The sequence below is a fragment of the Anopheles ziemanni genome, chromosome 2, assembly GCF_943734765.1.
Source record: "Anopheles ziemanni chromosome 2, idAnoZiCoDA_A2_x.2, whole genome shotgun sequence".
Classification (NCBI taxonomy): domain Eukaryota; kingdom Metazoa; phylum Arthropoda; class Insecta; order Diptera; family Culicidae; genus Anopheles; species Anopheles ziemanni.
The window spans coordinates 71170190-71195347 of NC_080705.1; the positions used below are offsets into that span (position 1 = coordinate 71170190).

General features: G+C 46.2%; 5 protein-coding genes across 5 annotated transcripts; 2 read left to right on the plus strand and 3 right to left on the minus strand.

Annotated features, from left to right (window-relative positions):
• Positions 1 to 159: 159 nt before the first annotated feature.
• LOC131282359 (translation initiation factor eIF-2B subunit gamma) lies at positions 160 to 2009 on the plus strand. The gene is made up of 6 exons (XM_058311797.1): positions 160 to 370; positions 445 to 592; positions 662 to 1160; positions 1230 to 1391; positions 1460 to 1686; positions 1755 to 2009. The coding sequence occupies exons 1-6, from the start codon at positions 214 to 216 to the stop codon at positions 1912 to 1914; spliced, it is 1353 nt and encodes a 450-aa protein (XP_058167780.1). The 5' UTR covers positions 160 to 213; the 3' UTR covers positions 1915 to 2009.
• LOC131282358 (threonylcarbamoyladenosine tRNA methylthiotransferase) lies at positions 1427 to 3871 on the minus strand. The gene is made up of 3 exons (XM_058311796.1): positions 3029 to 3871; positions 2317 to 2966; positions 1427 to 2251 (listed from the first exon to the last, which is right to left on the minus strand). Exons 1-3 carry the CDS (start codon positions 3810 to 3812, stop codon positions 2033 to 2035), a joined length of 1653 nt encoding a protein of 550 aa, XP_058167779.1. The 5' UTR covers positions 3813 to 3871; the 3' UTR covers positions 1427 to 2032.
• Positions 3872 to 4276: 405 nt separating this feature from the next.
• Positions 4277 to 7007, plus strand: LOC131289483 (DENN domain-containing protein 2D-like). The gene is made up of 2 exons (XM_058318757.1): positions 4277 to 6157; positions 6236 to 7007. Exons 1-2 carry the CDS (start codon positions 4382 to 4384, stop codon positions 6536 to 6538), a joined length of 2079 nt encoding a protein of 692 aa, XP_058174740.1. The 5' UTR covers positions 4277 to 4381; the 3' UTR covers positions 6539 to 7007.
• Positions 7008 to 8064: 1057 nt separating this feature from the next.
• LOC131281248 (chaoptin) lies at positions 8065 to 19716 on the minus strand. Its single transcript, XM_058310521.1, has 4 exons — positions 19589 to 19716; positions 19110 to 19254; positions 11555 to 12358; positions 8065 to 11223 (listed from the first exon to the last, which is right to left on the minus strand). Exons 1-4 carry the CDS (start codon positions 19714 to 19716, stop codon positions 8065 to 8067), a joined length of 4236 nt encoding a protein of 1411 aa, XP_058166504.1.
• Positions 19717 to 23723: 4007 nt separating this feature from the next.
• Positions 23724 to 24427, minus strand: LOC131281103 (DNA repair protein Rad60). The gene is made up of 2 exons (XM_058310357.1): positions 24147 to 24427; positions 23724 to 24073 (listed from the first exon to the last, which is right to left on the minus strand). The coding sequence occupies exons 1-2, from the start codon at positions 24343 to 24345 to the stop codon at positions 23781 to 23783; spliced, it is 492 nt and encodes a 163-aa protein (XP_058166340.1). The 5' UTR covers positions 24346 to 24427; the 3' UTR covers positions 23724 to 23780.
• Between the last annotated feature and the right edge of the window lie 731 nt (positions 24428 to 25158).

A 25158-nucleotide genomic window follows, 5' to 3' on the forward strand; every position in this document is an offset into this window, starting at 1 on the left:
TTTTATGCTTGAATGCTATCCCAAATAACCGTATTTTAACGTATTTTAGAGAACACAACAATCGTGTGATACCAGCGTCTATCAACCTTGTGGCATTTTGCAATTATCGGCTTGTCATAACACGACTGCAAAACGCGACTATCCCTAGGATAAAAATACACGCGGATCATCACTTTCTATCTTTTAGAATTTCTTTCGTGTGCTCCTCAAACAATGGGACAACAGGAATTTCAAGCGGTTGTACTGGCAGCAGGAAAGGGAACCAGGCTGCCGGAAATCTTGGAAGGTCGACCCAAATGTCTGCTGCCGATCGGGCCATATCCAATGATTTGGTACCCATTGCAGCTTCTTCAACGACATGGCTTCAACGGTAAGGAAAAGTTTGGTTTCGATGAGAAAAATTCTAACGACTGTTACTTAATATATCCATTTCCTTTTCAATAGAGGTGCTAGTGATAGTGCAAGAGTCGGAAAAGTCCGAAATACAGCAACGAATGGATCGGTTGCAGTTAAAACTTAAGCTTGATTACTACTGCATCCCAACGGACTCGGAGTGCGGAACAGCTGATTCTTTGAGGCTTGTTTCTGATAAGTAAGTTCGCCTGTTTTTCGTTTCCACTGAACCAGCTTATTGATACCCTTTTCCACGATATCCTTTCAGACTCAAGGCTGATGTGGTGGTATTGTCCTGTGACACCGTGGTGGAAGCTAATCTGTATCACTTGTTATCCAAGTTCCGCGAACGGGATGCTTCAATACAGCTTTTGTTTGTAGAAGGTGGTCAGGATCAAGATGTAACTATTCCAGGACCGAAATCGAAGTACAAAGCCGAGAAAGATCTGATCGGGTATGACCAGGCAACCAGCAAAGTGCTGTTCATGGCTTCCGCAAGTGATTTTGAGGAAACGGTGAAATTACCCGGTCATTTGCTTCGAGAAAATCCAGAAATGACCATTTCCTCCAGTCTTCTTGATGCCCACATTTACATAATGAAAAAATGGGTTGTAGAATACCTCACCGTGAGTGATTCACTATCTGCGGTAAAAGGAGAGCTGTTACCGCATATTATAAAGAAGCAGATGCTGCAGCCGCCCGCCATTCCGGAAGGAGAAGGAGTATCCGAGTTCAATGTGAATGGAAAAACGGATGAAATTTTTAAGGTATTTTTTTATTTGTTTCTACCTAAAATGTCAGTATACATTACAAAGCATACTATTTCTCCTTTACAGTTTGCGGTACACACTGAGCTTGATACGAAAATCCATAAGGCTTCAAATTACAACAAGCAAAAATTATCCCATCCCATCCGGTGCTATGCACATTTTGCTGACGCAAACACCTTTGGACTGAGAGTTAATAACGTTCGTTCATTTCTTTCCTGTAATTTGAAGGTATACACGGTATTCTTCATCGAAATATGGTTCCTTTATTTGAATGTATTCTTCAATATTGTTAACAGATCTTCGAACGCTTTCCTGCCTTGACTGGTTTGACCGAGCGAGAACTGGTCTCGCAAACGAGTTCGATTAAATCGACACAGATTTCGAAATGTGCGGTTGGCGACATGACTACAATCAGTGAAAAAACCTCACTCAACACGAACGTAGTTGCGAACGGTTGTTCGATCCAACCGAAAACTCGTATCAATAATAGCGTTCTAATGGATGGCGTCACGGTGGAAGAGAGGTAACACAACTCATGTTTTCTATTTCTGTGCATATGGTTTCATATGATTTCATTGATTTTCTCCGCAGTGTAATCATCGACAATTGCATCATCGGAGAAAAGGCGGTAGTGAAGAGTGGATCGGTTCTGAAGAATTGTCTGGTCGGTCCACACTTTATCGTCGGTGCCAACACAAAGAAGGAAAATGTGTATCTATCTAATGCCGATGGTTTTATGACAATTGATTAGACTTTAGATTATAAACACGTTTAACGACCGTAAAGTAAAAGGTTAAAAATCCTTTTTTTATAAGTTCTTTTCTTATTTACAAACCATAAAATTTAATCTTCTCACGTGTTCCGTGTAACTAGATATCGAAATACATGAACATGTATTTGGAAATTATCGCCAAGCTGCACGAAAAAACGAAGAAGGCAAATATCGAGCGATACTTCGAATCCTCAGCTACGGATAGTTGGTTGGTCGAGATACTATTAGCGATCGGTTTGCTACAATTCACCCATTCCTGTTCTGCTTGCACGATTTTACCGAACATACTGAATTTGGTACATCCTGTTATGGCAACCTACAAGAAAAGGACTTTGTGTTAATTAAGAAACACGAAGAAAACAAGATTAATTATCCACCTACCTCAACCTGCTTTCCCAGCAAATTCTTATGCATCGGTAAAAGAACTTGCTCGTAGAACTTATTGTGCCCTACGTAGTGCTTTTGGTCGTGGGAAACTTCGGTGACCAGTACCGTTTGTTTCGAGTCCGGTGTGTACTTTTGATACGGTTCATACGAGTGGAACAACTCCGTCAACCTTTTGGTGCGAGTCTTTACAATATTTGCCGGTACACGTTCCATTTTCGCCGCCGGTGTTCCGGGGCGCGGGAAAAACTGGTTAATGAAAAGACTCGGAAACTCGTATTTTCTGCACAGTGTTACGGTATCTTCAAAATCAGTTTCCGTTTCACCAGGAAATCCGCATATGATATCGGTCGCGATGGTTATACCGGGGACCTTCTGGCGCAAAAAATCAACCACACGTTCGAAATCCTTCACGCAGTACTCGCGCTTCATTTCACCGAGGATCGTATCGGACCCACTTTGCACAGGAATGTGCAAAAAACTGTACACTCGTGGATGGGAGAGAACCTTTGCCATCTCTTCCAGATGCTCCAGGATGTACGGTGGGTTGGTCATACCAAGGCGCATCATGCATCCTTCTGGAATCACATCTACCAGCTTCCACAGCAACTCTGGCAATGACGAACCAATGTCTCGTCCATAGGTTCCTATAGGATTGAATGAACGGTTAACCGATAGGGTATTAAGGGTTTTAGATTGCAAGAAATACCTGTGTCTTCGGAAGTGAGCCATACTTCACATACGCCTTCTTTAAACACCTGAACCGCGCGATCGACTATCTCTTCCACGGGATAGCTTACCAAATCGGCACGGGCAAACTTTGTCTTGCAATATGTGCAGGCATTTAGACATCCCGAATTGATGGGGATCACCTCAATGAGGGGATTTTTGCGAACCTTTGGCAGCGACAGTTTCGGTCCAGCAACCTTTCGTCCATTCACCTTCTTTGCCTGTAGCAAACGTACTGAATGTCCTTTCAACGTTTCCTCCACAACCTCCGCTACACGATCGATTTGCTGGACACCGACTACGCTCAGGCCTTTCAAATAGTCCGATTTCGGTGCTGCTTGCGGTACGCATCCTGCCACGACCACATGCTTGCCCGCCTGGTGCGCCGCTTCGATTTCATTGCGAAACGTGTCCTCCGAAGGATTCTTTACGGTACAGCTGTTAAGCACCCACAAATCTGCGGCATCCTTATCCTTCGTTAGATTATACCCATACTGGGCCAGCTGGCCGGCCATATACTCGGTATCGGATGTATTGTGCGCGCATCCCCACGTTTTCATGTAGATATGCTGTGTCTCCGGGATAACGCTGTCTAGTAGCGGCTTTTCTACGGTAACATCTTTTGGAGTTGCACGAATCACTTTGGCGCGTTTCGCTCGAATGGTGATGTCCTTTTTGTTGGCATAACGCTCCTTCGGTGATGGATCGTCGGCCGAAATAAGATCTTCGATATCTCCCAAAAAATCCTCGCACCCTTCGTCCATTACGATTTGGCTAGTATTAGATAAATTTTGGAGATTATTCTAATGGATACTGATTTTCTCTTGGCTCGTATGCCGCGTGTGTTTATTTCTCTAATTCTTTGGTAACTTGTCAACGTCAACTTGTGACATTTGTATCAAGATTTGTACATTCCAGAAATGAAATAAAACAAGGTAACTATACCCTCAAATAAATCACCTGTTTCAACCTTCTATTGTTTCATTGTGTATTGCGCAACATTCAACCAGATAATTACGCAAAATAAAATGACAAAATGAAAATAAAAGCTTTTCACACCATTCAGATATTTCGAATACGTTTTAATTTAAATCAAAATAGAGAGCACCTGATAAGCAAAGTGCGAGTGAGAAAAGCAGAGCCACCAGACGCTGGTCATCTCACTTTCACCCAGTTGTTTTTATTTCTCTGCAGTCTTCCATGAAGATGCTGTCATGAAAACGGTACAATTTTTCAGCGTTCCTTCAGAATGCGCATAATTTTATCATGAAGTTCGTGATAACTATTCGGAAACTAACATTACTAAACTAAAGTGTGCTATGTATTACGCAGTATGTCTAATCAATCAGCTGAATCGATCGGCGCGCAGGATGGAGGAAATAGCAGGGTGCAAAAGATTACGGAAAAATTCGAAACACTCATAACATCGCAAAAGCAACAGGTTATTACTTCACCGCAGCTCCACTCCATGCATAAATCTCCTGCCAAGCGGACGGGTTTTGAACGAGGAGATCAACGGTTCAGTGTTCCACCACCACGTGAACTGGACGTCCGAAGAGGAATAAAACGTTCGCAAGCCTTCCGCCGAAGCACCTCACAGACTGGGACGATGAATGGCGATAATGTTCCACTGACGAACGCTTCCAACCTGCAGCTTATCCATTCCGAAAGCATCCGTGAAGCCCTGAACAAACCGCTTCCGGAGGGTCCACCGCCAGAGAAGCCACCGAGAATCGTAATCCAGGAGAAAAGAACGCGTGACACATTGTATGGAGAGCATGATTCCGAGCATTATGAAGACGTGAATATGTTCATCGAAGTTGCCTTCCAAGAACCAGAGAATGGGCTAGTACGTGAGTCATCTACGCGGGAACAGATTTCCCTGAAGCAACCCGTTAGTGAAGAGCATCGCAAACGAATTCGTAGATTGTCACGGTGTGCGGAACTAAACTGCTACACCCAGCAGTACGGCACGATCCGTGCCTATGAAGTGGTAGAAAAACGGGATGCGACGGATGATGTGCAAGACAAGACACCCGATACCAAAGGATTGATCGAGCGTTACAATAAGCTCTGTACTGTCGAAAATGCTGTGATTCCTGCCGCGCAAAGTTTATACAACTACTGTATCGTTGTTGGGTACGACATTATGCAGAACAAACCGTATGTAAAAAGTAAATATCCGCCACAGAAGTCCCTGCACAAACTGATCGAAGTGTTTGTGTATCCCGACAATGGCGCGCTAATTAGAGGGAGTGATCAGGAATACTGTATAATCATCACCGACTACCCCCAGCGGTTGTACGGTTTCTGCCGGCGCGTTCTTCCGGAATCGTCCGAGTTTTGCATCCCATTGACCTACTGCTTTGTGACGAAGTACAACGAGCCGACAGTGTTTTACAAGCTGTTGCAATGCATCGAAAGTCAGCACGGGAACGGTAGGGTACCGGAACAGCTTATGGAACAGTTCTATAACCAAAAACTACCGCTGGCCGGAGAAAAAATATCGCTCACCCTGCCAACCTGCATCGATACTCACTCGCTACTCCGACAAAAAGCCTTCCTGCCCTTCACGCTGACTATAAGCCGTCCCAAAGATTTGCGGTTAGAGAAAACCGAACTGTATGATATTTTCAAGTGCCTCGGACCAGATGGTTTGATCGAGGTGTTCGAAAGCTTACTCCTCGAGAAAATGGTGATATTATTTAGCGAACATCTATCTCTGCTGGCGTCGTGCGTGCAGGGACTACTGTTAATACTCTATCCATTCCAATGGCAGCATATTCTGATAACGATCATTCCGGACCATCTGCAACAGATGTTAGAAGCACCAGTGCCAATGTTAGCCGGTACCTTACAGCCCGTCCCGGAACAGGTGTGGAAAAGTGGCGAAGCCTGCTACGTGAATCTCGATAAGCGAACGGTTCGCACTACGAAAAAGGAGCAATTTTCCATACTTCCGAGTGAACTGAAAAAACCGCTCCGGGTGTCCCTGGGGCTCGTCAAAGCGTTTGAGGATTCTAAAGGGCTCGCGAGTGTGCTGATCGGTGGCGCATTTATTCGCTTTTTTGTTGAGTTATTTTCCAATCTGGACACTTATTCTTATGAGGTAAGTTTTGGCTCTTTGTGATTACATATAAGAAATTAATTTTAATAACGTTTTCTATTCATATTTATTCTGTTACAGAAATCCCAATTCTTGAATGGTTTCGACAACCAAGAAACAAAACTTTTTCTCAACTGCTTCCTGGAAACGGTAATGTTTGCCGATTTTCTGGAAAACTGGCATGCCTCAAAACTTCTAAAGAATACTTCCCATTCAGCGGGCAGCTTTGACTATAGTCTCTTTAATTCAAAGATTACCGAAAAATCGCAAAACAAGTACTGGCATACGGCTAGCTTCGACGAGATTATCGCGAACTCCAAACTAATCGAACGCAAAGGAAAAACTTTTATGGCGAAGGTGAAGAATTTAATGAAAAAATCCTAAAACAAAAACATAAAGTGCTCTCGACAATCGACGAAATTAAAGAGGACTGCCATAGTTGGTATACAAGAGATATTCTAGCATTTAGAACCGCCTTTGGCCATAGAAAGCAATTTTTAATGTCTTAGAAATGGTGCATGACGTCCACGAGCCAACAAGTTCTGAGCAGAAGTTTACTTAATAGCTACAATAGTGCTATCTTAATGAAACCATACACAAAACTAATAAACCAAGGTGTAAAAAGCATGACAGAAATACGAGAAAACAATAACACTATTTTTTAAACTAATCGAATACTAAGCCCTACATGGTTTAATATAAATTTGACAATTTGTTTGATGTTTTAAATTTGGTTGAAAAGAGAATTAGAAAAGCTTAATATAAAGCAATCTTTAATTTTGAATAATTGAAAGCAGAGTTCCGACTGTCTTTGAATTTCAGAAAACTTGCGTCCATTAGCATAATGCAGAAAATCTGCGTTGATACTATTTATAATAGATCACTTGCGAAACAGGCTCACATTTTAAAATACAGTTCCAACAAATTGTTCGCATTATTGTTCGCGAAAAACCGAAGATAGGCCACGTTTCAGGATATATCATTTAAATGGACAAATAGATTATTCGGTGCAAAAATGTGGATCATTCGGGGTATTAAAAAATAAATACAATGAAATAAAATACGAAATTCGAAAAAATGAATTTTTTTACCAAAACCGTGTTATTTTCTTAATCCATATCCTTTGGAAGTCTATTGTCATCTATTTAGAGGCCGGATTTGTATTTCAAACTACGTTGGATTGGCATACTTTCTATATATTTTTATTTATTTCGCAGATTTATGGTTTACTTACAAAAGTACTTTTCTTCCAAAATGTTTCTCTACATAATCGGACACCTTCATCCATGCCACACGTCTGTGATCAACATACTAACCATGCACGATGCATTAAGTGTAGCACCAACTATGAATCGTCATTTTCTCTTCATTACATTATTTTGAGCATTTTCTTACGGCAGAGTTATGCCATGGGGCGGGCTGAATTGACAAACGCCGAATTAAAGGAAACTGAGGCAAGTAACATGTTAAAACTAATCATTATAAGAATTTGTCAGGGAAGGTATGGTTTATCCAAAACGCTGTTCAAAGATATTGTAAACTTAGGTTCCATATCTCTCTTGAAACAGTGCATGGAGAAGAAAGGATAGTCTTTCAATTCCGTTTCACGTTCGACCCTTAGGTACTACTTCCCTTTTCAAACCGTTTCGCTTTACTCGCCCTCACACGCCACCAGAAGCGGCAAGGCAAAAACATGAACAATTATAATAGTTTTGTAGAGTTACAATTAAAACCACTCACACTTAACGATCATGCAAAAAACCCACTCATTCAACACAGGCAAACACACTTTTACAAGTGAAACGGACAACGCACCCAGGAGGAGGACCACTTCCCCGGCATACACAGCCCGAGGAAGCAGCTCGTCTCCCTGATGGCCAGTTTCCAAGCACTTTGAAGCTTAGTGCTCCCTATCGGTAAACCTTATCGTCCTGGTACACAATGTACGGATTGTGAGAAGAATGTGTGAGCGTTCCCGGACCGGACGACTGCTGGTGATGGTGGTGTGCCGACTGGCTGGACATGAGCGAGTGGTTCTGGTACTGGTACGGTATTCGCCCGATGGTCGAGTAGCTGGGTCGGGCTTGCGTCGGCGACCCGTTCGGTTTGTACGGGAGCGTGGCGTAGCTCTGGGCGTACTGGGGTCCGAGCGTGGGGTACATGGCTGCCGCTGCTGCTGCCGCGGCCGCCGCCTGCTGTCCCTTCTTGCCGCCGGTATAGTTCACCTGGAGCGTACCGGGGACACCCATTGCCATCGGTGGCCCACGGTGGTGCTGATGGTGATGATGCTGGTAGCTATCGTTGTTCATCTTCAGCCGGCAGATGCAGATGCAGATGATGAGCAAGAAGATGAACACCACGACACCACCGACAATGCCAATGATCAGTGTGTCGTCATTCGCCGATGGCATCTTCTTCAGTGGGGGCAACGCGGCGGACGCGATCTTCGATTTCGAACCTTTCGTTCGCGTTGTCGTCGAGGACGACGACGAAGAGGACAGTGGCGGCATGCTCCAGATGATGTCATGCTCGGTGGTGGCGGCCGTCTTTGTCATCTGCACCTCCGAGGTGTAGTTGTAGAAGCTAATCGTGGGTGTTGTCCGGCTACCGGTGGTCGCTGTGGACGATGATGCCATCGTCGTTCGCGTCGTCGAACCCTTACCCTCGCACACGAGTTCAATATCGCCGACTTCGGTTAGCAGCTTGCCCGCCACCGCTGGTGGACTGGCGCACCGCACATCGTTTACCTTCGCCGCTAGAATCCAGCGCCGGAAGGCACGTGCCTGGCAGTCGCACCTTACCGGGTTCGTCGCTAGCCCATCGATCTTGATGGTGTTTTTTCGGTCATCCAGTGAACCCAGGAATGGTTGGGTCAACGTATTTACCTTCGACCCGGCGACACTAAAGTCGATGTGAGCCGAACGTGGCAGTGGAAGCAGTAGAGCCGGAGGAAGCGCCGTCAGTGAGGTGTTGTGCAGCCTCACCGTCAGATACTTGTTACGCAACCCGGCAAATGCCCCCGATGAGATGCTTTGCAGAGCGTACCCGTGAAGACCGAGGGTGTGCAGTTTCGGATGGTGAATCACCTGCAGCTGGTCCGACTCGAGGTTGGCGTCCTTTGTTTCGATGTCAACTGCAGCCAACACCGGAAGCTCCTTCACTATTCCCTGCACATCGATGTAACCCAACTTGGCGAACTGATAAGCCTCGAGGACGCCAAGGTCCTTCAGCGGCTTGAAGGCGTTCTTCTCAAGACGCGTAATCTCGGGTAAGTCGCGAATGTACAGCTCCGTTAGGCCATCCAGTCTTTCGAAGGTTGTGGCGGTGATCGTCCGGATCGGGTTGCTCGAAAGGTCCAGATACCCGAGCAGACCCAGTTTTGGCCAAATATCCCGCAGTCCATCAGCATCGGCGATCGCGTTGTGCGAGAGATCAAGCTGTTCCAGGAGCGTCACCTTCTCGAACGCTTTCGAGCTAACGGCGGAGATGTTGTTATGGGATAGGTTAAGGCTCCGTAGGTACGGTGTTTCCAGGATTGGAAGCTCACGAACGCCCGTACCGGCCAGATTGAGAGCGCGCACCGTTTTGGGCTGCCCCAACACCGTCGCGATCGCTTCCGGCGACAGTGGATTGTACGAGAAGTCGACATTCTTCGCATTGATCATCAGCATGTGACTTGCTCGCGGGACCTCGCGAATTGCGTTGCGACTCAGGTCCAGTGTTTGCAGAGATTCGTGCTGATCGCCAAAGGCGGCCACTGGTACTCCCATAAGTTTATTGCCCGCCAGCGTGATCCGTTCGAGACGATGTACGCGACTCTTTGCCAGCACGTGGTCCGGGAGTGACGTTAGCTTGTTATCGCTGAGATCGAGCGTGTCCAATCGAAGCGTACCCTCGAACGAACGTTCCGAGAGCCGCTCGAGCTTGTTGGCCGCTAGATCGAGGACTTGCAGCTGCGAGGAGTTATGGAACGCCATGTCCGCCACGGAATCGATCACATTCTCTCGCAGATACAGTTCGCGTAGGTTCACCAGCCGACCAAAGTCGAGCTGCTGGATGGTGGACAGGCGGTTACCGGACAGATCGATAACCTCCAGATGGTCGAGGCCGGCGATCAGCTCAGGCGGGAACACTTCCAGTCGATTGTGCGCCAGGAGAATCTTGCGCAATCGTGGATGAATCTTTAGTGTGTTCACGGTGAAGCTCTTCAAGGCGTTGTGCGAAACGTCCAGCACCTCTAGAGCCGTTTCGGTAGTAAACATATCGGCCCGCATCTCATGCAGCGCGTTCTGGCGGAGGTTAAGCGTGCGCAGGTTGACCGTATTGACGAATGATCGGGGCTTCAGGTGCTCCAGTCCATTCCCTGCAAGTGACAGCTCGAACAGGTTGTTCAGATTCAGGAAGGTACCCTCCTCGATCACTTTCAGCTGGTTATGGTTCAGCATCGCGATGCGCAGGTCGGAATTGTTGTGGAACAGATCGGCCTGTAGCGTCTTCAGTCCGCAGTGGCTCACGTCGATCACCTGCAGCTTGGTCAGCGGGTAGATCATAGTGCGCGTAACCTGTCCGATGTGCTCATTTCCGCTCACGTTCAGATACAGCAGACTGGTCAGGCTGTGGAACGAGTCGATCGCTAGATCGTCGATATTGTTCGAGCTCAGATCCAACCGGCGCAGCTTGGGCAGCGCTATCTTGCGCAGTGAGGCGATCCGATTGTACGACAGCTTGATCTCCAGCAGTGTTCCCTCGAGACCCTTGAACGTGTCCTCACTGATCACACCCAGACTGTTCCCGGAGATGTCGAGATAGATGAGCTTGCGGAACGCGGCAAAGCTGTCCCCTGGCAGCTCGCGGATCACGTTGCGTGAAAGCGAAAGATAACGGATGTTCTCCGGCTTGATCGATTTCAGAATGCTCGACGAGAGTGCCGCCACCCGGTTGAAGTCCAAGTACAAGTTCGACAACTTCGGCAGGCGACCGAGCGCACTGCCTGGAATGAGTAGAATGTTGTTGTCGCGAAGAATGAGCGTCTGTAAGTTATCCAATCCCTCGAATGCGTCATCTTCAATCTTTGAATAGAAATAGAGAAAATGCTATTGTAGAAGATTGTTTTTCGAATTATGTTTGAATATTTTTCGTTCAACAACATCCAAATTAGAAAACCAACATACTACATATTTCTAACCAACGTAAGAGCGCGGATATGCTCTGTTAAATAAAAACTTTGAGACAGAAGCATTGGATATTTATCCAATTCGTATCTGAAATCCGTTCCGATGATATAAAAAGGCGTAGGTATAGAGCAAAATTTCAAACAGAAAAATCAAAAATAAATACTAGGATATTAGTTTAGCATGTCGAATCGAGTTCACAAGATGTTAAGGATTGCTGGAAACTTACCGTTCGCAAGGAATTTAAACTCAGGTCCAAATACTTCAGTAGCAACTGCTCCCGGAACGTTCCTGGCAAAATGGTGGCGATCGTGTTGCGGCTGATATCTAGAATTTGCAGATTTCTCAGCTGCGCCAGATGGTTGAACTCCAGCTTGGCGATGTTGTTGAGCGAAATGTTAAGCACCTTCAGCGACACGACCGATCCGAGCGCCTCCGACGGAAACTCGGGCAACAGATTGTCGGACAGATCGAGCTTTTGCAGCATGTCCATGCCAACCAGGGCCCGCTCGTCTAGGTGGCTGAGCTGATTGCCCGCCAGCAGGACCTCCTTCATGTTGGCCAGGCTGGCAAACGCCTTCGATTTGATGCTCCGGATACGGTTGTTGCGCAGATCCAGCCTCTCCAGTTTATTGGTGAAGTTAAACGCGTCCGGTTCAAGCGCGTCGATGCGATTGCTACGTAGCGACAGCAGCTTCAGGCCGGGCAGCTCCTTAAGGGCGGCCACCGGTACGGTGGCAATCTTGTTCTGGTCAAGGTACAGCTCCACCAGCCGCCGGTTACCATCGAAGATGCTCTCCTCCAGGGCGATGATGTGGTTGCCGGACAGATCGAGCAGTTTGAGCGAACCGAGCGCTTGCAGAACATCGGTGGACAGGATGGGATTCAGGCTGTCGCCGAGCAGATTGTTGGCCAGCCGTAGCTCCGTCAAGTCTTGGGCCACGCTGGCAAATAGGGCTTTGGTGCCGAACGACCGGAGGGCATTGTTGGAAAAGTCAAGCTTTCGCACCGACGTATTCAGAATGGACAGATCCTGCCAGATGAACAATTTATTGGTAAATATTACATGTAACATTAGTGAAGGAATTTAAACAAATTGACTTAGAAAAAAACATTCATGCCTCTAATGTACAAACAAATATTCCTCATTGAAAAAACAAATCCAAAAATGCATGATGAAAATAAACTTTTAATCATTTTGAACATTTTCTAAAGAAACTGAAAAATATCTTCAGTATTATAACATGAAACATTACAACTGTGGAGGTTTAGTGGTTAAACGTTTGGCGATTTGAATAAAACCTCCTTTTTTATTTGTTAATTTGTACAGGTTACGAGGAACGTTTCGAACGCGAAGAACGGACACGAGAGAGAGAGAGTGGGCAATGCGCATTGCGCTTTTATAGTGTTCGCTGTGGTTATCACGTTTTCCCACAGATGGCGCGTGTGGTTTCCTTAACCTTCAGGTCTACGACCAAAAATACCTACGTTAACATACGACCGCCTACCCGGGTAGGCCATACGTTTTGTATGGGGGTTTGCATTTTGCTGTGCTTCAAAGCTAATATCTTTTGTTCTAGATGCCGTAGTGAGTTGAAATTTTCAGTAATGATACTTAAGAATGTTTTCTAACACATCCCATTCAAATAATAATATTAAAAATTCGATAAGTAAGTAATTTTTTCATTCAAATATATTTTATCCCATGGATCTACAATCGCCAACTCTGTAAACCATACATTTTCAATAAGTTATTGTGTTTGTTTATACTTATTAAGTTTCTGGTGAAGTAACTTCTTGGTGCCTTCAACATTTTTGCTTATAAATTGAAATTTCAAAGATGTAGAAATATTTTTCTATTAAATTTTACGTTTTGGAAATGTTCATGTTCCTCAGTAAATTCAGTGGCATATCTGGAGAAAATTCTTCATTATACATTGTTACAACTAATATTTAAGCCTTAACATTTTAAAACTTAGCTCATATACATAAATTCGATCGTTTTGTTTCAAACGATAACAGTTTCTTTTGTATTTAATTCAACCCGTTGCATCATGATTTTCTTGCAATTAATAAATTATTATTTTGTGTAGAAAATTATAAAAGTTCACCTAGAATGCTTTCGTTGCCGCTGTGTGGTCCAAAATGTAGCATAATTTGCATATTTGTACATCGTCTTCGAGTTTATCTGATTACTAATTGTTCGAGGAGTTCGAGGAGTAAAACAGTCTTTCATAGTGTGTCTTAGATAAATTTGGATTGTTTTCAATATAAATATAAAAAGAAAAACCCGAGAGGCACCTCCTTTCACCTACTGGTGGTTTGTCTTGGTACAGAAAAATATAAACTCTCGTACAAAACGTATGACTTACCCGGGTAGGCGGTTGTAGATTTAAGGGGTATAAATAGAAAAATGGTGTAAAAAAATACTTAGAATAAAAATAAAAGGTCGGTTTTCGGCAGAATGATAGAGAACATGTTGCTTGAGGCATTCCAGGAATTTCGAGTCGATATAACTGTTCAATTCGAAGTGATTGCAAAATAAAAGGGCAAAACTTACCCGGGTAGGCGGTTGTAGATCTGAAGGTTAAGTCGCGTTTCGACAACGCTGGTTAGATCGCCACAGTACTCCCCCTCTAGATGGGAGTTACCGATAACGCGTTGGGATGAAAACTCTACGTTGGGATCGTGTAACTCCGGTCGAGAAATCTGTAGAAGGTGGCGATAAGTTGCGCTGCGACTGGTCCGTCGTCGCCGCTGGTTTCGCGCAACCGGTGGTTGTCGTCGGAGATGTTCCGTTGGCCAAGTTGGCTGGGGCTCTGGATGAAGTAGCTGGTGTTCCAGTACCTGTTGCTGGCAGTTCCTCTGAGGTTGTTGCGGGGCGGTAACACGGTTTGAGGCGGTCAATGGAAACGGTGGAGGTTTTACCATTGATCGACACGAGGAAAGTTTTTTCGCCGCGCTTGATGACCAAATAGGGACCTTGATATGGCGGTGTCAAAGCCGGTCGTATGGTGTCGTTCCGTATAAAAACATGGGTACATGTCTTCAGGTCAGAATGCACGAACGTGTTTGTACCGGAGTGCCATGCTGTGGATGGTGCTTGTAGATGGGCCATGGCTTCTGTGAAGGATCGAGCGAAGTCTGATGTCTCCGGGGGTGTCGTCTGTGGTGGACAATTAAAAAACTGTGCTGGGATTTTTAGCGTCGTCCCGTACACTAGTTCCGCCGGGGATGCCTGTAGGTCCTCTTTCGCCGTTGTCCGTAGGCCCAGAAGGATGATAGGCAGGTGCTCGGCCCAATGTATGCTGCCTTTGGCGCAGATGGCTGCCTTCAGTGTCCGGTGCCACCGCTCGATGAGGCCGTTCGCCTGTGGATGGTATGCCGTGGTCCTGAGATGTTTGATTCCCAGTGCCTTGGTCAGTTCAGCAAACAATGTTGACTCGAACTGCCTCCCTTGGTCCGTCGTGATGTAGGCTGGCACTCCGAAACGGGCTATCCAACCGCTCAGTAATGCTGAGGCTACTGTCGACGCGGTGATGTCCGGAATCGGGAACGCCTCTGGCCAGCGCGTGAATCGGTCAATGACCGTAAGGCAATAACGGTTGCCGTTGCTCACCGGGAACGGGCCAACGATGTCCATGTTGATGTGGGCGAAACGGTTCTCCGGTGGGGTGTAACGCTGTAGTGGGCTCTTCGTGTGCCGCTGCACCTTGCTGGCTTGGCACTGGAGGCAGTTTCGAACGAACTTTGCACAGTCCTGACGGATGTTTAACCAAACAAATCGTTCCGTGGTCAACCTTGTTGTCGCCTTTACGCCGGGGTGGCTCATACCGTGTATGGAGTGTAGCAAAGGTTGCCGGAACCGTTTGGTGACGTATGGTCGAACAATACCAGTCGGACAATCGCAGAACAGCTTGCGTGTGCTGCCGGGTATTGCGATTTCTTGTAAGACTAGGTCCGTTCGAGTCTTCCCGCTGATAATGTCTGCCAGCTCCGGATCTTGTGTCTGGTCCTCGGCCAACTCCTCAAAGTCTATGCTGGTCGCAGACTGAATGCCTTCTATCCGAGACAGGAGGTCGGCCGTCACGTTGTCCTGTCCCTTCACATGCCGTATGTCGGACGTAAACTGCGCGAGAAAATCCAGTTGGCGCGCCTGCCTAGGCGAGGCCTTGTCCAACGCCTGCTGGAACGCGTACACTAGTGGCTTGTGGTCGGTAACGATGTGGAAACTTCGCCCTTCTAGGAGATGACGGAAGTGGCGGACAGCGAGGAACATGGCGGTCAACTCACGATCGTAAGTTGAATATTTTTGCTGCGCAGCCTTGAATTTCTTGGAGAAGAAGCCCAAGGGCTGCATCTCTCCGTCGATCATTTGATGTAAAGCTGCTCCCGCTGCAAAATCGGAGGCGTCCGTCCACAGAGAAAGTTCAGCGTCGCGGTCTGGATGCGCCAAGAGAGTTGCTTCAGCCAGTTGAGACTTGCATTCTTCGAAAGCTACGATAGTTTCGGGGGTCCAGCTGGTGGCGTCTTATCGCGCTTTTTATTTCCAGGTGTCATTGCTATCAGTGGCCCTTGTTTTTCCAACGCGTGAGGGATGAAACGTCTGTAGAAATTTATCATGGCTAGAAAACGTTTCAAGCCCATGACCGTTTCCGGGCGTGGAAATGCGCGGATGGCGTCTACCTTTTCAGGCAGTGGTAGGATCCCCTTAGTTGTTACACGATGTCCCAAGAAGTTTATTTCGGGTTTGGTAAATTCACACTTGGCCAGGTTGATTTTTAGTTGATGCTCCTGGAGTCGATCAAAAACCTGCTGCAAATGATGTTCGTGTTCCTCGGTTGATGAAGAAGCGACTATAATATCATCCACGTAAGGGAATGAAAAGTCTAGGCCTCTCATCACACCATGGATCAATCGTTGGAATGTTTGGGCAGCGTTTCGTAATCCAAACGGCATTGTGATAAACTCGAACAGGCCGAATGGTGTGATTAAGGCCGTTTTTGGGACATCTTCCGGGTGTAACGGGATCTGATGGTATGCTTTGTGTAAGTCTATTTTTGAAAATATAGACTTACCTCGTGGGTGAATCGTGAAATCTTGCAGGTACGGAAGTGGATAGCGATCGGGGACGGTCTGTGCGTTTAGTGCGCGATAATCACCGCAGGGACGCCAGGTACCGTCCGCCTTCCGGACCATGTGGAGAGGGCTGGCCCAACAGCTATTAGACGGGCGACAGATGCCGAGTCGCATAAGGGCCTCAAACTCTCCTCTAGCAGCCTCATACTTGTCCGGAGCAAGTCGGCGGGCTCTAGCGGAAACAGGTTTGCCGGTGGTCTCAATCCGATGCGATACTCCCGTGTGTTGTGTGGTACCAAGAGGGTCTGGAGAGGTTAGTTGCGGGTACTTACGAAGTAGGTCAGAAATGCTGGACGTGACGTCAAACGTGCGGATGGTTTCCACGCTAGTCTGATCTGTATTTCCTGGAGCACGTAGTTTCGTTTTGTTGTCAATCAAACACCCCCCTCGCAGATCCACCATGAGGTCGTGGTGGCGCAAGAAGTCCGCTCCCAGGATGGCAGAACCAACGTCTGCAATGACGAAGTTCCACAGGAAGGGACGCCGCAGGCTGAGGTCCAGTTCGTGCAGCGTCTGTCCATAGACGGTGATTGGGGTACCGTTGGCGGCGTAGAGGCGCATCAGAGAAGGCTTGGTTTCTTGTGGTATGCATGTTCGGGGTAGGACGGAAACGTCAGCGCCCGTGTCGATCAGGTAGGGTCGATGAGTACGACGATCCACGACGATGAGTCGGTTTCTCTCGTTAGCCACGGAGTCTACCTGTTTGCTGTGTCAGAGTTGGTGTTCACCGGGCTTTTGAAACTACAAGGCGGCTGGCAACGCCGGGCCCCAGCTCCAAAACGGCGATGGTAGTAGCACTCCTTTGACACAGGTGATGGCGATCCGCGCGATGGAGTTCGTGCGCGTGATTGGGAATCCTTTTTACGGGGAGGTTCTCGTTGTAGGGCTGCCGTAAGTTTTTGGACCTGATGACGAAGATCCGCAAGTTCACGTTCAATGTGCCGATCGTCGTGTTGGTGAACCGCAGATACGGGGTAGCGACTTCCGTGGTTTGCTGAGCTAACCAAACAGTCCATGACCGCGTCGGCCACGCGTGCCTGGTCTCTTGCATCTCCACGGGCGGCAATTACGGCGGCTTGAACGTTTGGAGGCAACCTACCAATCCAGAGGTCGAGGAGCATTGCTTCGGACATGGCGTTCGTGGCGGTCCTTTGCATCTCCGTCAGCAGCTGTGAGGGCTTCCTATCCCCCAGCTCCATACTGGATAGAAGCCGATGCATACGACTCCGTTGCGATTCTTCGAAGTGAGCAATCAGTGTTCTTTTGACGAAGTCGTAGCGCTCCTGGTTTGGCGGGTGTTCTAACAGCGGTCGCACTTCCGGAAGGATCTTCGCTGGTAGTTGGGCCATTACAATATGGAATCGGCGTTGGTCCATGCGTGATGTAATGCCGGTCGCCGCAAACCAATGCTCGAGCACCCAAAAGAAGGACTGTAGATCGCGAGTATCCATCTCCGGGGGCGGTAGGCGTACATGGTAATTATCGAGGTGGGCGTTTTCTGGGTTGGCAGGTGGCACGGATGATGGTTCCCCTATTCCTGTTGGCGACTCTGCTCTTGTGTCGGGATCGCTAGTGTGGTCTAGGTCAGCAGGCGGCGAGGCGTTCGGATTGGGCTTAATAGTGCTGCGTGTCAACATTTTACTGGCTTACGTGTAAAACTAGAACCGTTATCCGTAATCAGTTTCCGTTGGTGGTTTCCGTTGGTCAGCTAGCGGATAATTCGTGGAGGAGCACGCTGGTTCGTTCGTAGAATGGTGAGCCAGTAGAGTCGTTTTTTTACGGAAACCTCAGCCGTTGGCGAGCGTTGCTTCGTGGAAGTCTGCTGGTAGCAACCGTTCGTTCTGCGAAGTGTTAGCCGGTAGCGAGCGATTCCTGGAACTTCACGTGGTCGATATCGCGGCTTCTGTGCACTGAGAACGTTCCGGAGTTCTTGCACTTCACTTTTACAACACTACTTTTTAACCTGTGGTGCGTGATCTCGCCGATCACGTCGGGGTCACCAGTGTGGAGGTTTAGTGGTTAAACGTTTGGCGATTTGAATAAAACCTCCTTTTTTATTTGTTAATTTGTACAGGTTACGAGGAACGTTTCGAACGCGAAGAACGGACACGAGAGAGAGAGAGTGGGCAATGTGCATTGCGCTTTTATAGTGTTCGCTGTGGTTATCACGTTTTCCCACAGATGGCGCGTGTGGTTTCCTTAAGTCGCGTTTCGACAACGCTGGTTAGATCGCCACACAACTATCAGTAGCAGAGGATATTTTATTGTATCTATTTGTAGCTTTAATTTAAAAAAATTACTTTAATGCATTCACCAAGTTTGTACCAATTGATTGCAGTTGAAAGGAACCGCACCAGTAAAAATAATATAACACATTAACTGATCCGGCATTTCTAGTGCCAATACCAAAAAAATGTTTAACACGTATTTCTACATTATTCTTTTTTTTATGAGACTTTCTCTGTTTGTTCGATCGGGAAAACTTAGGAGAACGTCTCACATAAAATATCCCGTATAAAATAACAGCCACGCTTGAAGAATTATTGCCGCATTCTTGATTCTTGATCGATTTAGTGAAACCACCCTTTTTAAATAGAAATCCTCAACAAAAAAAAACATCTCCGCAGTCTCTCCCGAACACCTACCGGTAACGTTTGGTGGCCACTGCTGCGCTGGGAAAACGAAATGATCGGGATGCCATTCGGAAACGGGGCCGTTAGCGTCGTCCGGTCGCAGTTTACGTTCACGTACACATGCTGGCTGTTATTACCGGCGGTTTCGATGTTGCATCTATTGGAGAGAGGTGAGGAAAACCGGGTGGTAAAGGAAGAAAGAAACAAAACAAGTGAGGAAACGGCGCACGAAACGTTCCAACGGATTTGGCCGTGAAAACCCCCGTATTGATCCCAATAGTTTAAAAATGACTTTCCGCCATGCCCAGCCTTCGGTGGCCCTCGTCTCGAGACGAAACGAAATGGTGTGAAATTTTAGGCCAACAAACTAGGGTGGATCGATCGATGGTCGGATGAAGGACGGAAGGGCCACGCCAGGGCATGACGGAATGGCCGGGGGTTCGCTTGCTTTGGTCGCCCGGGCTTGATGGTCTTAAATTTGGAACACTTACCGGCATGGTATCTTGAGCAGCGCGTCCAGGTCGGTGCACGCGCGCCACGCACACGAAACGGTGCTTAGTGCACACGCGAGTAGGAGCAGCGTCTTGAACGGATTATTGGCAATTGTAATTGGTGTCATATTTAGGCGCTGGGTTGGGTGCTGCTGCTCCTGGCCTTGTCAAAGACACCTAATAGTGGGAGAAAGGCATCGATTGGTTTACTGCAGGTCGGATTGAGGTGGAAAGTTTCACGTGTATTCGATGGAAGAGGTACAGAAAACGAGCGAAAAAAAGTATATCCATCAGATCGTATCTGATTAGTTTTATTTATCCCTTGGAGTGTATATAAAAAAATGCTAAAAGTAATTTGTTTTTGATTTACGACCCTCTTGAGTAGGTGTGAAAGCAACTCAAAGGTTGTTGTGCAATAAAACAAACAGGGTTAATCGCTCAGTGATAGGCATGCAAGATTTCATCTTCGTGGTGGAAAAACGAGTAATTCAAGGAAGAACATCATTTCCGCATTAAACATTTATAAAAAAACATATTGCTTGGTTTTATGAAACAACTCTTCATGTTTTAAAACATAATGCCACTTTGGTTTTGTCCTAGTGCAATTATAATCTTTCAAAAATAGGAAGAGATTGAAAATCAACTAGTTCAAACTATGTGTGAGTTTCGGGTAAATAAACGTCTGTTTATTTGAATCTTAAAGAAGCGGTATTATAGGCAACATACAAGGCGATTGTGTAACGTATCATTATCTCACTTGCTCATTCTTTGACAAATTTGGATAAAGAACATCATTTTGTTACTTCACATTCCATTAAATGCTGTGAGCAGGGTCGGACAAAACAAAACCCACCACATTTGAGAATGCCGCATAACAGAGCCGACAAAAATTTCTCGAGCCATGCCACCAGGATGCTTGAAACCACCCTGCTGGGACCTACTCAAACAGCAGAAATCGATTGGTTTCCTGTGGCAAGCAGGTTTCATTAGCGTGTGTTTGCAAAGCCGATAGAGTGCAAACAAATGTGGCAACATTCAATCGGATTCAAGGTCGACCAGAGCGGCCCGACACCAATTCATTCGCCGTTGAGGTTTTGCAGAACGCTAAGAGATGTCGATCGACGGCCGGCCTTGTGTGCGAGAGTGCGCGGGCGGTGAATGGGTTTCGCGATCGACAATGGCAAAGAAAACGTTCAACTTCAACGTGGAGAAAACAAAAGCGCGAAGTAAAGCGAAGAGAAATCAAATGAAGTAAAACCGATTTTCACCGACGCGGCTCCGGCGCGGATCGAGATGCAGATTTCCGATGATCACGCGCTCTGATAATTCAATGGGCGTGCCGGGGCGGTCGTTTTCATGCTCGCGCCCGCGCGACTGCACGCTTATAATAATTGGACGGCGGGTTTGAATTTTCCTTTAAAGATCCCCTCTCACCCGACAATCCTTGGAATGCGTTAGACGTGAAGAGTGTCGACTTTCGGGGGTATTCGGTGCCTCTAATTATGCTAACGTAAACCGCACGCTCACTGAAGGATTATACAAATCAAACATAGCAGCCGATGAAAATTGCGCCATTGTCGCACCATCCTGCCATTTCTCGGTTAAACAAACATTTTGACAGATTATTCCAATGGGTTTGTGCGTGACCATATAGGCACCGAGGGGCCCGCACAAAATTCGTCGGGGCGTAAATTTTATCTGCCATACCGGTTCATGCCGCAAACAGCTCGACGTGGTGTAAGGGCAGTAATAAAAAAAAAAATGCCAAAGAAAGGCAACAAAGCTAATAAACTTGAGACGCGTTACACAAGCCCACGGACAGGTTCGTCGCCTACCTGCCCGTTGAAGTCTTTCGTTTTCTCTCGCGAGATTCGTCGAAGCGGTCCGTCGCACCGCTGCGGTACGACAGGGCGCGGGCCGCGGATTAGGCGAGCGCTCGCTCGTACTCGTACCACCTGTTTCGGGGAGAAATGCGTCGATCAAAACCCGCGACACCGCACAAAACGAGCTAACAAACCGGGCCCTGTGCACCAGCATCACCCTTGCAGCTTCTCTCGCGAGCAACACAGGCCCCTAAAAACGCACACACACACACACGCGCGAACGATAGAGACGGGAAACGGGGAAAACTGTGCGGGAACCAGAGCCAACGGAGGCTTCGAAAATCCCTTTACGACCGCTGGCCTGGTGTTAGTGTTGACCTCAAAAGTAAAATGAAAATAAAGTTACGGGAGAAAGAAAAAAAAACTGCAGAGAAGCATAAGATGAAGCAGAAGAAAGAAAAAACAGACACACATGATCCGCGCCCCATGGCGTAGTCTCCGGATCCCTTGTGTGCCGGGAGATGGTGTGTGCATGCTATGCATGAAAAATTCGAAAGTGGTAAACTGGTTATACGAAGAATTCGATAACGAAAGGGGCTTCGACGGACCGAACGGACGATGACGACGATGATGATCATGATGATGGTGATGATGCTGATGAGATGCCGTATCTTGGCATGGATTTCGATTGGAATGCGAGATCAATGGTAAGCGCGTACGGAGTTGATGATGATGATGTGTTCGGTAGGGTGTCTGCGAAGAAGCCTCCACAACCATACGAAACATCAAATCGTCCCTCAATTCCAATGTGTCTTCCTTTAAGACTCTGCTTTCTTTTCATGTACGCGTCTTGATTTGTAACGTGCCTAATAATTTAAGGGATTTTTGCTTTTGCTGGCAGCTTTTTTAGAGAGACATCTCCACTCTAATAAACTATTTTTGAAATTTCACTTTCAGAATTAGGACGTATTTTGACTTCGTTGCACTATTTCTACACCTCTTTCGATCCCCAATATCCCATATAAGCTCATGATCACTGTACTTGCTTACATTTGAACACACGATTAATGAAGAATGTCGGACACAAAACAGCTCAACTCGCGGCACACCGAACTACTGGTACACCTCCCGGAGGTTGGTGAGGAGCTGGCACCAGGGCTTTTTTACTAGGGCACCCAGAATTCCTTCTACCAGAACCCGTTAGATGACGGCGGTCCGCGCGAAAAGTGGTACCGATGTGGGCGCACTGGACACACAGCGCGCTTGGCGCACACGAAGATCACAATTACCGTAAGATGATGGTGGCCGTTAGACCGAATCTACAGCACAACATACGGACACGGAACACGCACTGTACACTCGCGAACGATCCTTCCCTGCGTGCCAGTTACATTTACGGCAAGAAGCGAACTGAAGTCGACGATGCTAGGGCTGCAGCCGGAGAGTCCACACGCGCGAGACGCCTTCGCACAAGCGCCGATCGTGGTCAAACCGTGTTGCGCTCAGCGCGAAGGAAAAGCTCTCTTAAGATGTATGCCATGATCATCTTCGAACCCGTCATCAAGCTGTGATCGCGAAACAGCTCTCCGGCGCTCTCAAGACGCACACCAAGGAAGGTATGAGTAACGATGCTGGAAACACGGTCAGCTATGTTGGATAGTATTGTAAGATCAGTGCGGAATTAACATCGGAAAGGCATGTTCGCTGCCTTGTTTGACCATTTCACTCACAAGAGAATCTAGTTTAATGTCTAAACGGCTTTTTTGGTAGATTTTAGCAAAAAATCATTTGTACAAGATTAAATAAAAAAAGACGTCAGTGAGTGAGAATACATTGGTGATGGATTATGGCTTATATCCCAATGGGATGTATTCCACGTAGCTTTTTATCAACGAATTCGCATGTGATAAACATCTTCAAAACCCTTTTTTGGAATTTATATTTTCAACTAATTAATAGCAAGTTAAAATTATTACGAACAATATCGCCTTCTTCTTTGGCTTAACCATCGGCTTAGGTAATTTCCCAGCCCATTGAGGGCTTACTAGACTATTCCCTTTGCGTACATGGATAGTCATAGGCATGTAGATCAATTATTATTTCATAATATTGAAAGTTATTAATCATCCCAAACCACCCAAACAATTTGCCCGTAGCTCACCTTTAACCCCTAAAATGTTCGGTCAAAATTGCATGAAGGACCTGTACATCCAACATTACATACATCTATTTTGAGTCAGTCGAAGCTGAAACTGATATTTGTGAACTTGTGGAACATGTCATCGAGTTTGAGATAATAAAAAAGATTTAAAATAATAGTATTATAGTTTAGTAAACAAACCTTATATAATAAAACAAAAACCCCGCCTTTAGCGCACCAAACGTATATCTAGAAGTTCATCTCCTTCCAGCTCTAGATCTTCGGGTTTGCTGCCGTTATCCACCAGATCGCCGTCAAAATAAAGCTTTATATCCTCGGGCTTACATTTCAATTCTTCGGCACATTTGATTACCAGCACGATCATGGTTTGATTTTTATCCATTTGCAGACGAAGCGGCGCTTTCCGGTTGGCGAGTTGCACCTTCAGTGAAATACTGTTCACGTTGGAAGACGCTGCTGTCTTCGTCATTATGGGAGCATTATCACGTAGAACGCGTCCAGCTGGGTTGGAGGTAAAGAGTACAAAATATATCAGTACTCAAAACAAGTGTACGTGTTTTTGACGAGGACTTACAAATAAATTGGAATGTCTTGTAGCCGATAGAGTCTGGTGTATCGTCGGCGTATATGATGCGGTCATTCAAGTTCAGCAAAATGGATTTAGTATCCGCTTTTTCTTTCGTAGCTAGTTTTTCGATTAAATCGCCAAATTTCTGATGCTTGCGAAGAGTGAACATCTCAATGCGATTTACCCACTTGATTTTTATCCTCATTTCATAGTTTTCTGACTCAAAAGAGTTGTCGGCCTCGTCACGTAACGACTCTAGGGGTGGGGTTTCGTCTTCAGAATCTAATGTTATCTGGGATTAAGCAAAAGAAAAAAAAACACTCACACAAAATTGAAGTGATTGGAAAAAGCGGAAATTGGATTATATACGTACCACATTTGGAAGCGCATCCACATCAATAACAGGAATGTCCTGTCCGCTCGTTGTCGACGTTGGTACTGGTGCATTGAACGGGCCATCGTCATCTAGTGTTATCTACAAAATAATATGACAACGTAAAGATAAATATCAATATTTAAATATCTAACAAAGTCTATACGTACCACAACCGATGAATCAACGGTCGAGTTCTGTACCGTATTTACTAATCGTCTGGAACGACGACGGGCCGCAGGAGTACTTCGTCTTGAGGTTTGTGCACGTATCGATATGAATACTTGAATTAAGCTACATATTTGTGCAAGCTTTGCATGGACTTGTTCCAATCGTTTCCTAAACTTCGCTATTTCAGTATAGGTTACGGGTAATTTTTGATGGAAATTATTGGCCAAGGACGTGTAACTGCGTTTCGTTGGAGCGTAAAGACCTTCACATAAACAAGAAAATATATGAATATAATAAATTAACCTCAGTATTGTGATAGAATATACTTACGGTCATTTTTTAAATGCATTGCCACCATAGGATCGGGATTTAAATAGCAATAAGCATACATTCCCGCCAATTCTTGCATTTCAGCTAGAAGTAGAAGCATCATAGTCGTTCAAACACATAATAAACGATCCTTGATTACAATAC